The 14331-nt window shown below is 35.5% G+C and overlaps 2 protein-coding genes across 4 annotated transcripts; both read right to left on the bottom strand.

Moving 5' to 3' along the window:
• Positions 1-149: 149 nt before the first annotated feature.
• LOC121974374 (protein WVD2-like 7) lies at positions 150-6860 on the bottom strand. 3 transcript variants are annotated; one of them, XM_042525399.1, is made up of 11 exons: positions 6073-6133; positions 5861-5977; positions 5438-5579; positions 3613-4350; positions 2877-3203; positions 2477-2538; positions 2299-2394; positions 2022-2112; positions 879-962; positions 472-560; positions 150-372 (listed from the first exon to the last, which is right to left on the bottom strand). In XM_042525399.1, the coding sequence occupies exons 3-11, from the start codon at positions 5504-5506 to the stop codon at positions 345-347; spliced, it is 1584 nt and encodes a 527-aa protein (XP_042381333.1). In that variant the 5' UTR covers positions 5507-5579; positions 5861-5977; positions 6073-6133; the 3' UTR covers positions 150-344. The 3 variants fall into 3 exon arrangements, with proteins under 3 accessions (XP_042381333.1, XP_042381334.1, XP_042381332.1); XM_042525400.1 differs by lacking the exons at positions 5861-5977; positions 6073-6133 and adding an exon at positions 6693-6860; XM_042525398.1 differs by lacking the exons at positions 5861-5977; positions 6073-6133 and adding an exon at positions 6697-6860.
• A 1079-nt stretch (positions 6861-7939) lies between these two features.
• On the bottom strand, positions 7940-11220 carry LOC121974373 (ras-related protein RABA2a-like). The gene is made up of 2 exons (XM_042525397.1): positions 10935-11220; positions 7940-8618 (listed from the first exon to the last, which is right to left on the bottom strand). Exons 1-2 carry the CDS (start codon positions 11103-11105, stop codon positions 8118-8120), a joined length of 672 nt encoding a protein of 223 aa, XP_042381331.1. The 5' UTR covers positions 11106-11220; the 3' UTR covers positions 7940-8117.
• Positions 11221-14331: the final 3111 nt, after the last annotated feature.

The following is a 14331-nucleotide window of genomic DNA, read 5'->3' as shown; positions in this document are numbered from 1 at the left end:
TGTACAAACTATACGGGTGTGCTTGGATGATTAAAAATAAGTCAATATAAATATAAGGTAGAGGAATCTATTGGAAACTAAAACCTTAAGGATATATTTAGTCCTAGAAAGGATATTTGCTGGTATTTGCATAAAGCTGGATTCGAACGTGAGACTGTAAACGAGTTTTATATTGGGGAAACATGAATTTAGGTGCAAATACAAGATCCTCCACAAGGATACAAATATGTTACATATTTGTACACGGTTGTATAGACTAGCTAAGCTACTACAAGGTCCCCCCTAAAACAGGAGGCGTGCATGACAGATGATGTTTTACTTCAAGTGGCTCTCAAACATTCAGGTTATCGCCATTTTGGTGTCTCTGATCTCCTGTTTGGAAGAAAGAAATGATGGCAGAGTCAAAAGCATGGCCGAGAGAATTTATTTGTCCTGATGTAGGAATTTGAATTAGCACAAAAGATGATGCACCTTGTCTTTCTCCCGTCGACGGGCAGATCATCAACCATCCTTGATTGCCTCCCTCCTTGAGACAAATGCGTCTGTTGAGTGATGAGTGGCTGCAAATTTAGGTGAAGGTTGGTAGATCAACAGGCCAATAATGGAAATAAGGTATCATAAAAGTGGCAGTAGATCTGGCAAAGGGCAGAGAGGAAAAGTTAAGCCCACGAATGAGGGGTTCGACTCCAACTGATGTGTGGATCCGAGCAATCCCATTGAGAGCTAGGCACTTCAGAAGAAAAATCAAAGGGGAAGCTAGAAACCACATGATTAAAGGCATGAAAAGTGAATGGAATGCATGCATCTGCTCCATGGAAGGTATGAAAATACTTTTACAAGCATAACATTAAAATTTTCTAAACAATACAAGCCTTGACCTTCTTAGTTGCTGTCAGATTCCTAGATACCATAGGAGCTATCTTGGCATCGATTTGTTGAAACTGTCTGTCTTTGGCATTTCCCTGATCGAAATTCAATGAGATTAATCAGCGAAAATGAATAAGTACAAGAAAGTGCAAACTTTCAGAGATGAATATTATCATGAGAAAAAATTGTTTATTGTTTCATGTGCATGAAATAAGTACCTAAAAGCTGAACAAGTGGGAATGATAAAATTGTATTGCAATCTGATTCAAGAGATGTATAGCACATATATATAGGACCCAATATGAAATCCTAACCTAAACAATTAATGTGGGACTAAATCCATTAGACTAATAATGCAACAGATTTAAAACTCTTAACACCCTCCTTCAAGATTGAGCATAAGATCAATTCTCACCAAATGAAACGATGAAAGCATAAGCATGAGAAAGTCCAAATCTTGACTAGTACCAAAGTTTCAATTCCTTGATTTTAAAACAGCCATCATAAGCAGAGAGAGACTAGAGAGATGGAGAGAGAGAGAGAGAGAGATCTTAGGAATCACTCTTAGACTTTCCATGAGGTGACACTTACAACAGCATGAAACATATAGAAGATAAAAAGGGAGAAGGAACTCACTCGACAAGGGTCTTATGGTCGACACAATGCACCAACAACATGCAAAGATAGCATAGAAGAGGAAGGAAGAAGGAATAGGAAGAACCAAGAGGATAGGGAAAAAAGAAGAGGGAGAAGAAAATGATCTGCACTTCCATATCTGGATATCAGAGAGAGGAAGAAGTAGATCAAGTTGTATCTGGACCTTCATTGGCTAGATATGAATGGGTATCAAATAATTGGGTATGTATGAGTACCAGACCTATTTAAGTCAGATATGATTAGCCTTGTTATCCTTAATAATCGAGTTTGGATCAGGTTTACAATTGCTTAAAATAAAAGGTATCAATCAGTTTGAGTACCCATTTATCGTACAAAGTAATTAATTGGTTTCAAATAGTAGATAGCAATCAATTTGGCATAGGAGATAGTTAATCAATATTAGATTTGGATAGCATCTTTAAACCCATTACTATCCCTACTTATTCATCAAATTGGTGCAATTTGAGACAACAGACCCATTTTACATAAAATAATACCTCTTTTTGTTTAGCTCCTTTGGTTGTTTGAATCTGGGTCTCAACTCTGACACAAGTTGTAAGCTTGGTCCGAGAAGGAAGGTTAACTGACCTGAAAAATTCAAATAAAATGCATTCAGATTCTAAAAAGCGTAACTAATTCATAAAATAATAACAACGACAATTTAAGACAATATTAAACCTTGCTAACAGCACTGAAAGAACAATTATATATGTAAAAAAAAATCAGACGTGTGAATTTATACACAATAAAATCAGAATCCTAAACAAACATCACCTTGACTTGGGTGGTGCAACAAGTGCCTGAGTTCGCTTCAAGCTATTAGACCGACTATCAACTGCCAAGGGAATACTTCTTACTCCTTTTTTGTCCCTAAAGTTCGCAGGGAAAGATTAAGAAACAATATTTGGAAGACGTCAGCTTACTGCAAAGATGTCAATAATATGGTTTTTACCTTTTAACTTCTGGTCTTCTCTTTGTCAATCCATTTGTTGCAACGTCTTTGTTCATCATGACCTGTAAAAATGGAAGGATGAGAACAGAAAGATGAAGCAGTAAGCAAAAAAAATGTTATTTATGCAACTAAAATATCAAAAATGAAGTTCTACTCTAGAGGAAAATTAAACAAAATATAAATGGCTCGTGTCAAAATATTACCATACGAGCAATATATAAATGTTAGAAGTACTTTTTGATAAATTTTTATGCACAAAGAACAAATGGTTCAGCATCATATTCCTTGAGGAAATTATTAAAAATAATCAGAATCTGAAAGAAAATTTATAAGACAAACTAGATGAGGCTATTTTAAATGAACACCATATTTTGCAGTACTTTAAAACAAATTAATTCACCTGTGAACTTGAACTATCCTTAGGGTGAATTGGCTTAGATGCATGCAAGTTTGAGCCCCCAGAGGTCAGCTTTTCTGTACTTCCTCTTTTGCTTGCTCTTCTTTCCATTACAAGTGTAAACAGACCTGGGGTAGTTAATATAGTGTGTGTTTCTATATGTGGTCTACTTGAAGCGACCGAGGTAGGCCTAGTAGAGCTTTTGACCGTACAAGTTGTTGCCTTGATTGGAGTTTGACTGGCCATCTTTGATGTCGTTCTTACTCCCTTTGATGACTGAACCACATTCACCTTAGTTTCTCCTCTGATGTTTTTACCTGAAGCAAGGTCCTGAGCACACACAAAAAATGATTGGTTGTCTTAGTTATGTAAGATAAAATAGAGGTTTTAATTTTTTTAGACATTAATTTCTATATTTTTTTTTACTTTTGATAGTTGCATGTTAACTATCAAGAGTTGCATTTTGGTTCAAAGGACGCACATCTTATCAGCTACCTTTGATAGGTAAATCTTTATAACAGAATTAGTCAATAAAGGTTTCGCTCAGAAATGCTTCAGCAAAGGTGCCTAGGATTCAATAGCAATATATAACACATGCAATTAAATCAACAAGAGGACTTGAGATTAAGGATCAGTCACAACCTTCTTAATTTTTTTAGAGCCTCTTTAGCAACAATTCAAGAAAAAATGTTTCTCTTTTGACGTGGAAAAAAATGGTCAAAAACAAGTGCTGCAATACCTTAACGTGGGAAATTGATTTATAATCCAGGGATTTGACAATTGATTGTGACTGATGAGAGTTTGATTTGCTCGTATCTAGTGTTGTCCCTTGTGCAACTCTTCTGGGCTTCAGATCTAATACCTTGTCCTGTGGTTTCTGCATGGCCTCTTTATGGTCAAGATTGCTCCTAAACTGTGATTTCTCCTCTAAATCATCAGTATGACGCAATGGTGATGGAGTCTCGAATGGTTGCACCAGCAACATATCGTCAGAGTTCTTAGTTTGCTTAGGGCTATCCAAAACTTCTATCCGCAAAGTAAGATTAGGCAGTGTGGAATCTGGACATAAGCATCTTTCTTGAAGTGGCTCACTATGGCTGATTTCTTGTTCATAGGTTGTTCCAGGTTCAGCTTCTTCTGTGGAAGAATGAACACTGTAGTCTTTCCCATCTCTAATGTTTTCATATTGTATAGCTGCTGCATCTTCTTCTCCACTTTGACTAGAAATACTACAATCACCACTATAATCCAGTGTAAGCTCTGTTTGCTGATTCTGTTCAGCTTTCCTTGCTCTAATCCTTCTATAACGCTCTTCAAAATAGGCTTTCTTTTTTGCAACTAGACCATTGAACTTCTCTAGTTCCTCCTGACATCTGTTGTGAGTAAAAACTGACCTCCTTTCCCATGACAATGTTTCAATTGGAAATCGTCCAAAGGAAATGGAACCGTGATCAAGCATTTGAGATGCTGGAATTTCCTGGAGGAACAAGTTAGCCATAATTGAGTGGGAATTTTGTATAGTAGTGAAGAGTAACCATCATCTGCATGAGTATGATTTTTGACTTGCAACATTAGTTCTCAAAAACTCTGTGTCTAAGAATGGCAGCCTTTGTCTATTATAGACCAGCATAGCAATTTGTGGACCATAAACTGATGAAAAACCATGTCACACAATTACTAAAAAACTAAAAAAGAAAACTTAAAGACTAATTACAGGGAGCCATAACAAATCTATGCTGATTCTGAAAAGGGAAATATGTGATATAGAAAGGGCATGGATCTGCCATTACCTGGTACAGCATGTTCCAACTAATTCATACTCAGTTTATACAAACTTAACACAGCCAAAAATGCTAGATTTGCAGCTATCCATAAAAATAACAAAATTGCACAAAAAGCTCCATCAAATGAGCAGAACTATAGCAAGGTTATCTTAAAATACCAAATGAAAGGAAAACATGTGCTGCAAAGATAGACTTATCAGTTACTACTTTTTTCTATCACAAGAGACGAGAATAATAAGTTTTGATCAATTTCACTTCAAATACTAGCCTAGTCCATGGCTTGATTGCTCCAGCATCATGAAATTTTTTTAGTTATGTTTATCGTCTGTATTAGTCCTTTTTTGAGATACTAACATATTTGTGCATTCTATGTGAAATTCCATTAAGTAGACTACCTACTTGGCCTTTGGAATTCCTTTCTCTCTCAAAATAAGTAAATCATATTCTTTTCTTTAGTACGTATTATGAATTTCGGAACATGAATCTTGCAGTTCATTTATGTTTTATCAATGTTTTAAACTCTTTTTTTCATTTTTTTTTTCATTACATGAACTAAGTTCATTTACATAATTGCCTCTATTAGCAACTGCTAATCATTATGCCCTTCATTCTTCAAATTGTCTAATAACAAAACCCTGAATTATGATTCTGTTATAAACAAATCAATAGCATTAGTACCTGAGTGGACAAATAAAAAAAGGCTTGAGTAGTATGCAACTCAAGGGCACAAGAACAGGAAATCAAAGAAATTATAGAATGTAGATAATGGAAAAAAATTACATGCGACTCATATCCATCAGAGAGCTCCTGAGACCATCCTTGATAAGCTTCATCAACATCAGTTGCCATTTGATTAGTTGTCAAGCAGGAAAAACAACAGAACTAACCATGGAGGGGATACTTCTGGTTCCTGAATGTCATTCTGCACCAAGAAAATTTAGCAGCATCAGTCATTAAACATACAATTGAATAAGATTAGTAAGAAGGTAGCACATAGCAAACAAAGGAAAACAATCTAACTTTTGATGACAACAAGCCAAGCAATTAATTGACAACAAACAAAGCAATTAATTGACAACAAATACAAATACAAATCAAACTTTACAGTGTGACGCTTTAAGGTGTTTAATTACTCGGACGTAGACATTTGAATGATATCAAGTCTCAAATTTCTTAGTTTCAGTCTAACCAGATCCAAGTTACCTCTTTTGTGATTTAGACTAGTGGAAGACTTTTGCCTAACAGCCACCAGCCCAAACTCATAAACATCTCACATAGGAGAAAGCTATCGTCTTATTTTGCACATCTTCCCTCTTTTTGCTGTCACAAGTTCACATAAGGGGCATGGTTAAAGCTTAACCTATCATTGCCCCATCATAAATGTACCTTGCTTAATTTGATCAAAAAGGATGTACCTTGCTTATGCAACTGCCTGGAAACTTTACATGCAGTGCCCCCTCTTCTCCAAGTCTTCAAGGACAATAGTTACACGTGAGTTCATCAAAACTCAAACAAGCACGCTCCTTTTACTGTCCCCCATCAAGTTATGCAAGAAAAAGGGAAAAGCTAAATAAATTCGCAAAAGAAAGACGTTGGGTCAAGTCTCCATCCCCAACCGATAAGGATGTACATTTGTTGGGGGTTCAGTCATCAAGCATTCAAGCGGGGCTCCATCAACCATGGACTTTTATGGCACGACATAAATCTAAGATGATAACCCACCACGACTAGAGCGAGTTTCCCTGGCGCTGAGAAATTCACAGACATCCATATCCGAGCATCTGCTTACATTTCGAGACGAACAGAGCTCTTTTTGGTTGAATACAACCTAAGATTTAGACGCATTTCGCCCCCGTCGAAACCCCATGCCACATCCTCAAATTTGTCTCAAAACTTTTCCAATTCCAGCACCAGCTCACTCAGCGATTCAAGAAATTTCTCAAAGAAAGGAGCAAAAGAAAATCAAGGATAAAACGACGAGCCAGAAAAATGAAACCCAAACTCCATGAATCACAAAGATGAGAAGAGACCATACTTACTGCAATTTGACGAAAGTACACTCGGATCGAAGCCTAGGGATTCGAAATCGCCGCAGATTCCTTCATGAAAAAGGGCACAAAACCCCTTAAAGAAGAAGAAGAAGAAGAACTGGAGCGCAGCGGAATGTGGGAAGAGATGACGACCATGTGAGCCTGCCGGTGGACTTTGGAAGCACGCTATTAATAAGGGATTCGGTGAAAGAGGCGGGAGCGAGAGAGGGGGTGCCGATCTGACCGTCCATTCGGACCATGCTACGCTCTAGTCCGTCCGATCAGAAGTCAGAGGACCCCACCTCTCTCGGTCTCTAGACGGGACTGCATGTGCCACTGTGGCTTATTTATTACGCCGTATTCTCCATTATGCGACATCCCATTCAAGATAATTATTAAACATTAAAAAAAAAAGAACATAAATAAATAAAATGCTGGAAAAAAATTTCTTCAATTTTTTTTAGTAACAATTGCTTCTAAAGTACTGCTTGTCCTACAACGAAAACATTGACATGCCGATCTAACTTGCCTTGAGTTTCAATCTTTTTCATTCAAGTTTTTGAAAGAATTATCTCTGTTTTCTGATCCTGCAATCATTGCTTCAAATCTTAGCTGAGAATAAGAGCAACCAACTCCTAAGAAATGCAGACTTACAAGTTAGTTCAGGTGTTACTGTCTTATGACTGTAGATCAATTATTTATCAAATTTAATCATGTACATGATTGTAGTATTGGGCGTAGAAACTAGTAAATAACATTGTAGTAGTTGAAACGTGCCCTATGAGGTACATAAACTCATTAAATTTATCAGCTTTAGCTTCATTGCCATCTCTCACTGTCAACGCCAGTGATAATAACAACAATTGAGATGTCTACTACATAATCTTTTACTTAACTAGGGTCACAATGAGACAAGATAACTTCTGTCACATTAAGGTTTATAAAACTTTTGAGAAACCAGCCGACAGACAAAATTATGTATATTTTTCAATTGAAGTGACAAACAGTATATCTGAATCTTACTTCATGAGTTGTTCCTGAAGATCTGGCAAAAGTGGGCTCAGTTGCATGTTCTTGGACAGCGTGTGGACGAGTGGTGCCAAGAAATGAATTTATTTTAGACTGTTGTGCATGTGAGAGCCTCAGTTCATCAGATCTGCATCTAGTTATTGTTTTATGATGCCTCATCTGAATCAAACAAATGAAAACAAAATTATACAGAAGTAATGATTGAGAATCTTAGGCAAAGGGGTGAACAAAAGGGCTGAACTGAACTGAACTTCACGACATTCAAATTAGATTTAGTCAACAGCTCGCGAGCTTGGGAAATGCTTTCCATTTGAGCACATAATTCCAATAAAAACTATATTTGTTTTCATTCCTGGGTTATACATCATGTGAAGGCAATATAGGATGGAGTATATCGATCGCTATGTTGAACAGCATCTACTTTGTGTGTTGGTAGCATTAGTCTCTGTCACCTCAATGGTGTTTCCTCCCTTTATGTTCTCAGAAGCTCCTGGCTTCAGCCTGGGTCCTGTGGAAGAGATCAGGGACTTCTTGCACATGATGGTATATATCTCGGAAAGAATGATCTGAAATGCCTTCTCCACATTGGTAGCCTCGAGGGCAGAGGTCTCCATGAAGAAAATGCCTTCCTTCTCAGCAAAGCTTTCAGCATCCTCTGTGGCGATGGCACGGAGATGCTTGAGATCAGTTTTATTACCAATGAGCATGACTGTGATGTTTGAATCAGCGTGATCACGGAGCTCCTTGAGCCAACGACTGGCATTTTCAAAGGACTTAGGCTTAGTTACATCATAAACAAGGAGTGCACCAAGGGCACCACGGTAGTAGGCACTGGTGATTGCTCGGTATCGTTCTTGACCTGCTGTGTCCCATACCTGTGCTTTTACCGTCTTGCCTTCAACCTGAGAAAGACGGGACAATGATGAGAAGCGATAAAAGGTAGAGGTATGAACAAATAGAAAAGTGCATAAATACAAAAAGCTGCCTCATAACATAAATAGTACAAGTTCTTACCATGGGTTTTCCAAACATAAACCTATAAAATACTCATCATTCATAAGAAATCTTTCTTTAACTCTTTATCAGTTGATCCACCTTCATCAGAATCATTCTCCCTCTTGAAATTAGATGTTCGATCCCACCCATGATAATTTTGAAGGCTCAAAATTCCATCAGATTTTCTATGAAATTTAGCGTATTCGCAATGAATGAAAACATTCGATGGCTACATTTGTAGTTTCACCTTTTACCATACAATACATAACAGAAGTATCATCAACAATTACCTCTTAGTTGACTAGTACTTTCAACCAGCCTTATCAAGAAGAGTAAATTTTATGCAGATTTTAAGATTACTGAGAAGAGAATAAAGAAATAGTACACAATCAATAAAAGAGGAGAGATACACAGAGTACTAACTGACCACGACTACAGATTTCACAATCAAATCAAGATTCAAGTATAATTCACTGGTTACCCCCAAAATGAAACTTGGTTTACATGTGTTAAAATATGAGGAACTTTAAACCTAATCACTTAACTTGCAAAATATACCGAGTAATAACACCTTTTAAATACAAGTAATCAATATGAACCTTAAACAAAACTTAAAAAAGAAAAGCAAAAGAAAGAGACCAAGTTTCACTAAAGAAGTATGAAAGAGACCTCAACCATGGGTGATATTATTAGGTCATACTTAAACTTGACTGTTCTATAATGCAACAAGCTGCTTTATCTATAGCCTAGAACAAATTTTTAGTTATGAACATTGCCGCCAAAAGGTAGGGTTATTTTTTAGAACACGTTCTTATGGGATTTGGGCAAAGTCTACTAGGACAGCCAAACCTCGAAAAAAAAAAAAAAAAGTTGAACTGTTGGCTTGGATCATTGAAAGAGACAAGCCCCATGAAAGACTACTAAAACAAATGGCATTATCCAGGACCCATCTATAATTTCCTCCAAGAATCGAACTGGTAATCACTTAATTTGTTTTCATGCTATCTTATCGCTATGGGTTGTTAATGAATAAATCCCTTTGTTATCAGAACCCCTCTTACATCTAGAACTTAATTTTCTTCTTCAGGTGAAGATGAAGGATGATTGTCTATAAAAATATGAAAGGACTTCCTCTCAAATGACCACGGGCTACTAGGTTCAAGAGAAGCTTATGGATCTTTAAATGAGAAATCAAACAACCAAACGAAGTACCCCCAATGGCCTACAAGGATGGTAGCACTTTGGGCCGATTAAATTTCTAGTTGATGTTTACTATAGTGACAGATTTCTTTCATTTTCTTTCTTACACATATAATTGTACATTGTACCTTCTAAATTATATTTAGGTAGGTTTTCCACCTTCCATTTCCTTCAGAAAAGGAAGATGCCAAGTGCAAGAAAACTTTCTACTCCTTTCTGTCATATTTATGCATAGGTGTCGTGTGGAAGGCAGTTATCTAGTTCTTTCTGTCAAATTCATGCATTCAAGTTGAACTAATTACTGAAGATTGAAAAGGGAATTATGGTGCTACTTTTTGGTTTTTGCAAACTATAAAGTCTGGTGGTAGTCTCTTCTTTCAAACACTAAAAGTGAGGCTTAATATTGAAATGAAATAGAACTGTAGAAATTTATTGACGGCAGACATTAAATTTTTCTAGCTGGAAATTCATCCAGATAGAAAAATCAATTTTAGCATATTCCTTAAGTTAAATCACTAGGAAGCGAGATATTGGCCCAAAAATTAAACTATGTTACTTCTCAAGTAATCCTTTTTGTCTTTTAAAAATCTATTGAAACCTAGAAGAACAAAAGTAACTAGCTCGTGACTTACAGTTTTTCAAACTCATTCCATCAAATAGTTATCATGAAAGAACGATCGTGCATCTCATTTTCATCCCATAAGTATGACTAATCAATTTTAAAATCATAACCAAACTCGTATATTCGAACTCCAGTGGATAGCAAAGGAAATGAAAGAAACAGCCAAACATTAGGCGCCGATCTCTATCAAGAAACTTGCTAAATCCAACAAAAGTGAAAATTTTCGATTAAGTAAAACGTAGAAAGATCCGAATGTGATTCATCAAAATCGACATATCAAAATTTGAACACCTAATGAACTCGAAGCGACACTGTAGCTTGAGATCCCTCAAAGCCACTCGAAGACAACAAGGCCAAATCTTTGAGTATCTCGTATAGTAAATTGGATATGGAACAAGACCTGGAGGGTGCGGGTGGCGAATTCGACGCCGATGGTGGACTTGGAGTCGATGGAAAATTGGTTTCTGGTGAAGCGGGAGAGGAGGTTGGATTTGCCGACACCCGAGTCGCCGATCAAGACCATCTTGAACAGATAATCGTACTCCTCCTGCAATCCCCCTCGCCTCGCCATCCCTTCGTAGTCGTCGCCGCCGCCGCCGCGTCGTCGTCAATATCGCAACGTGATTGGTTCGCGTGGGATTAAGCGATGGCCAGTGTTCTCCAAAGCGATACGCTTCTATTTCTAATTAATATATCGCCGACATTCACGATAATAAATCACGTTACATGGTATAAAACGATAAAACCAGCCCTACCAGCCCAAGGCTCACCTGCTATGCTGTTCCATGGAGCCCAGAAGAATTAATCCACGTGTCGATAAAACAGTGGCTAAAAAACGGGTAGGATAGTCATGTGCGATCCGAACCAGGAACTCCACTTTTATCAAGGAAAAAAAATCAATGCCCACCTGAATTTTCTCCATTTTTAAAATTATTAAAATATTAAAAGCATCAAAACATGCCATTTTGCATATTCAAATTGTTTCTTTTTTTAATTATCAGTACTATTAATTAAAGATAAACTCTGAAATTCTTTCTCCTGTTTTTTTTTAAAGAAAGCTTTTGGAATAGAATTTCTTTAGGAATCGTAAAATGGGCCTTTCAGGCGCAGGGACGGGCCCAGCCCAGTCGGCCCTTTTGAGCAGAGAAAGAAAGATGAGTTCAACAAAACACAAACTAAATGATGAAGTACAAGTAAATTCCAAAGAACAAGTTTAGTTTAGCATGATTGCAACCAACAAAGTATATTTTTGTTTTTACTTTTTAAAAGTTGGTAAATAATATTCTCAAAAAGAGTTTTTGATTTTTGCAAAATATCAATGGTAGAGTGAGAATTGTTTTTTTTTTTTAACAAAAGTGCTTCATTTTGTTTGTGCTTTTATAATTTTATATTTATTTTAAAAATTCTTTGTCTATGATATAAAAATTCTACATTAAGGGTCTCAAATTTTATTTAAACTATTAAAATTTTGGGGTCATAATTATAATTATAAATATCTAATGTCAAGTCATAAGTTAATGTAATCAAATTTATGATTAAGAAATATGACTTAAAAATTTAATTGTTATGAATAAATTAATATGGATAATATGCATAATTTTTAATTTGTTAAGGGGTCAAATTAAAAATAAGTAAATTTATGTTTCTATAAATAAGGGTTATGGTCCCAGTTTGCAGACAATGTTTTTTTTTTTGTTTCCTTATCGATAAAACTCTCTGGATATTAAGAAAAATCTGCAAATTGAAGATCTTGTTCAGAATTGACTGCATACTATGGATTCTGATACGTTTGCATAATTTTATGATTTTTGTCTATCCAATTTATAATTTCTTAAGAATTAAATATAATACATAAGATTTACATTGAGATTTCTCAAGCCAATTTTCTATCATAAACAAGTTAATTACTATATCTATATATATATATATAGCTGTGCTATGCGGCAGACGAGATGCCCTGTGCCTGTACATGTCATAGTGATCCAAGTGCTTGGATTCAATCGAGGCGCCTAAATTTATTTTTTTTATTTTATTTTAAATCAATATTTTCTTAAAGATAGATATTATATTTTGTGAACATCTAAAATTTTTTATCTTAAACAATATAACTGAAGAGGAAAGATTGAACCCTATAAGGAAAATCCTATTAGTTTAAACTTTAAACTTATTATAACACAACTTTTAAATTCTAATATTTTAAACCCTAAATATATATAATGTACTTCGTGAGCATCTAAAATTTTTAATTTTGAACACTATAATCCAAAGAGAAGTCTGAACCTTTAAATTTATTATAACCCAATTCTTAAATCTTAAAATTTTAAATTCAAAATACATATAATATTAAAACATTTATATATATATATATATATATATATATATATAGGAGTGATCTCCTGTGCGCCGATTGTGCGTGTGCGCAGGAGATCACTCATTTTTTTTATTTTTTAATATTTTAAATTACAAAAATTAATTAAAAAATTAACATTTTCTTATATAAATTTCTAAAACATTAATATATCCTCTAAACATATTATAATACTCAATTGGGCGCGTTAAAATATTTTTTTAAGATTTTATATTCTAGGGTCCAAGCTTCCCAATTGAGTTATAATTTTTTAGCTATTTTTTTTTAAAATTTTACCTCTAGGGTTTAGACTTCCTAATTAGTTTATAGTGTTTGGTTTTTAAAAAAAAATAAAATAAGATAAATTTAAGTATTTATTGAGTATTATAATATATTGAGGGGATATATTAATGTATTAAAAATTTATATAAGAAAATGTTAATTTTTTTAATTACTTTTTATAATTTAAAATATTAAAAAATTGAAAAAAAAAAAAAAAAAAAAAAAAAACGAGTGATCTTTTGTGCTCATGCACTGTACGAACATGCAGGAGTTATATATATATATATATTACGAAAATATACATCCGTAAAATAAGGAAGAAAATTCATTTCAAAAAATACAATGAAAAAGACGTCATTTCTTATATTAGGTACAAGTAGTTTAATTTGATAGAGCAATTTTGACTTATTTTATTTTTATTCTACTCATCCTTATTTATAAAAACTATTTGAATTAATATGATTTTTTTCAAAACACTTGTCCAAACTCCAATTAAAAAGATAGACTGATGAGCAGATTGAAAAATATCACAGAGCTACAATAATATTAATTGTCATGTCCAATATTCAACATCTTTAGTCATGCAAAATTAAGTGATCCTATCTTGAAGCTGAATCGATGGCAATCAGGAAATAATGCTGAGGTGGCCCCTTGTCTTTACTGATGGTCCTCTACTCCTGTAACTATAAGTTGTTAGTGCCAAGCTGGGAGAAAATTCCCGACGACGGTCCTCCGACGCTCAAGTCACACACCGTCAAGTGAGGAAAACAAAGGAAGCAAAGAGGAAACAGCAAGCAGTGGTTCCAGAAGACGTCTATGCGTACCTCCGCGGATGGCTGCTCTCCTCCTTATATAGAGCTTCGACGGGTAGACTGCACGCTTCCCGGACGGATGCGTATTCCCAAACTTTCCCCAAAAGCTATCATCGGGAAAGGATCCCTGACATCTTACCATAACGGGGCAAACGCATCTCTGCCAAGGCGACAGAATCTTCTTCCGTACGATCTTCTGTACATCTGTGCCGTCAGTCGGCGGCACCGACTCCCAAAAGGATATTGTCAAGTCTCCTTAGTCTTATTTGTCGGCTAGTAGTCCGACTGGATTCCTCTTGATCGGTCCGACCGACCACTTCTTTGACCTCATACGCCTATGTCTGGGCTGATCGGCT

Source organism: Zingiber officinale, chromosome 4B (assembly GCF_018446385.1).
Source record: "Zingiber officinale cultivar Zhangliang chromosome 4B, Zo_v1.1, whole genome shotgun sequence".
Lineage (NCBI taxonomy): Eukaryota > Viridiplantae > Streptophyta > Magnoliopsida > Zingiberales > Zingiberaceae > Zingiber > Zingiber officinale.
This window is presented reverse-complemented; position numbering and strand designations above follow the sequence as displayed.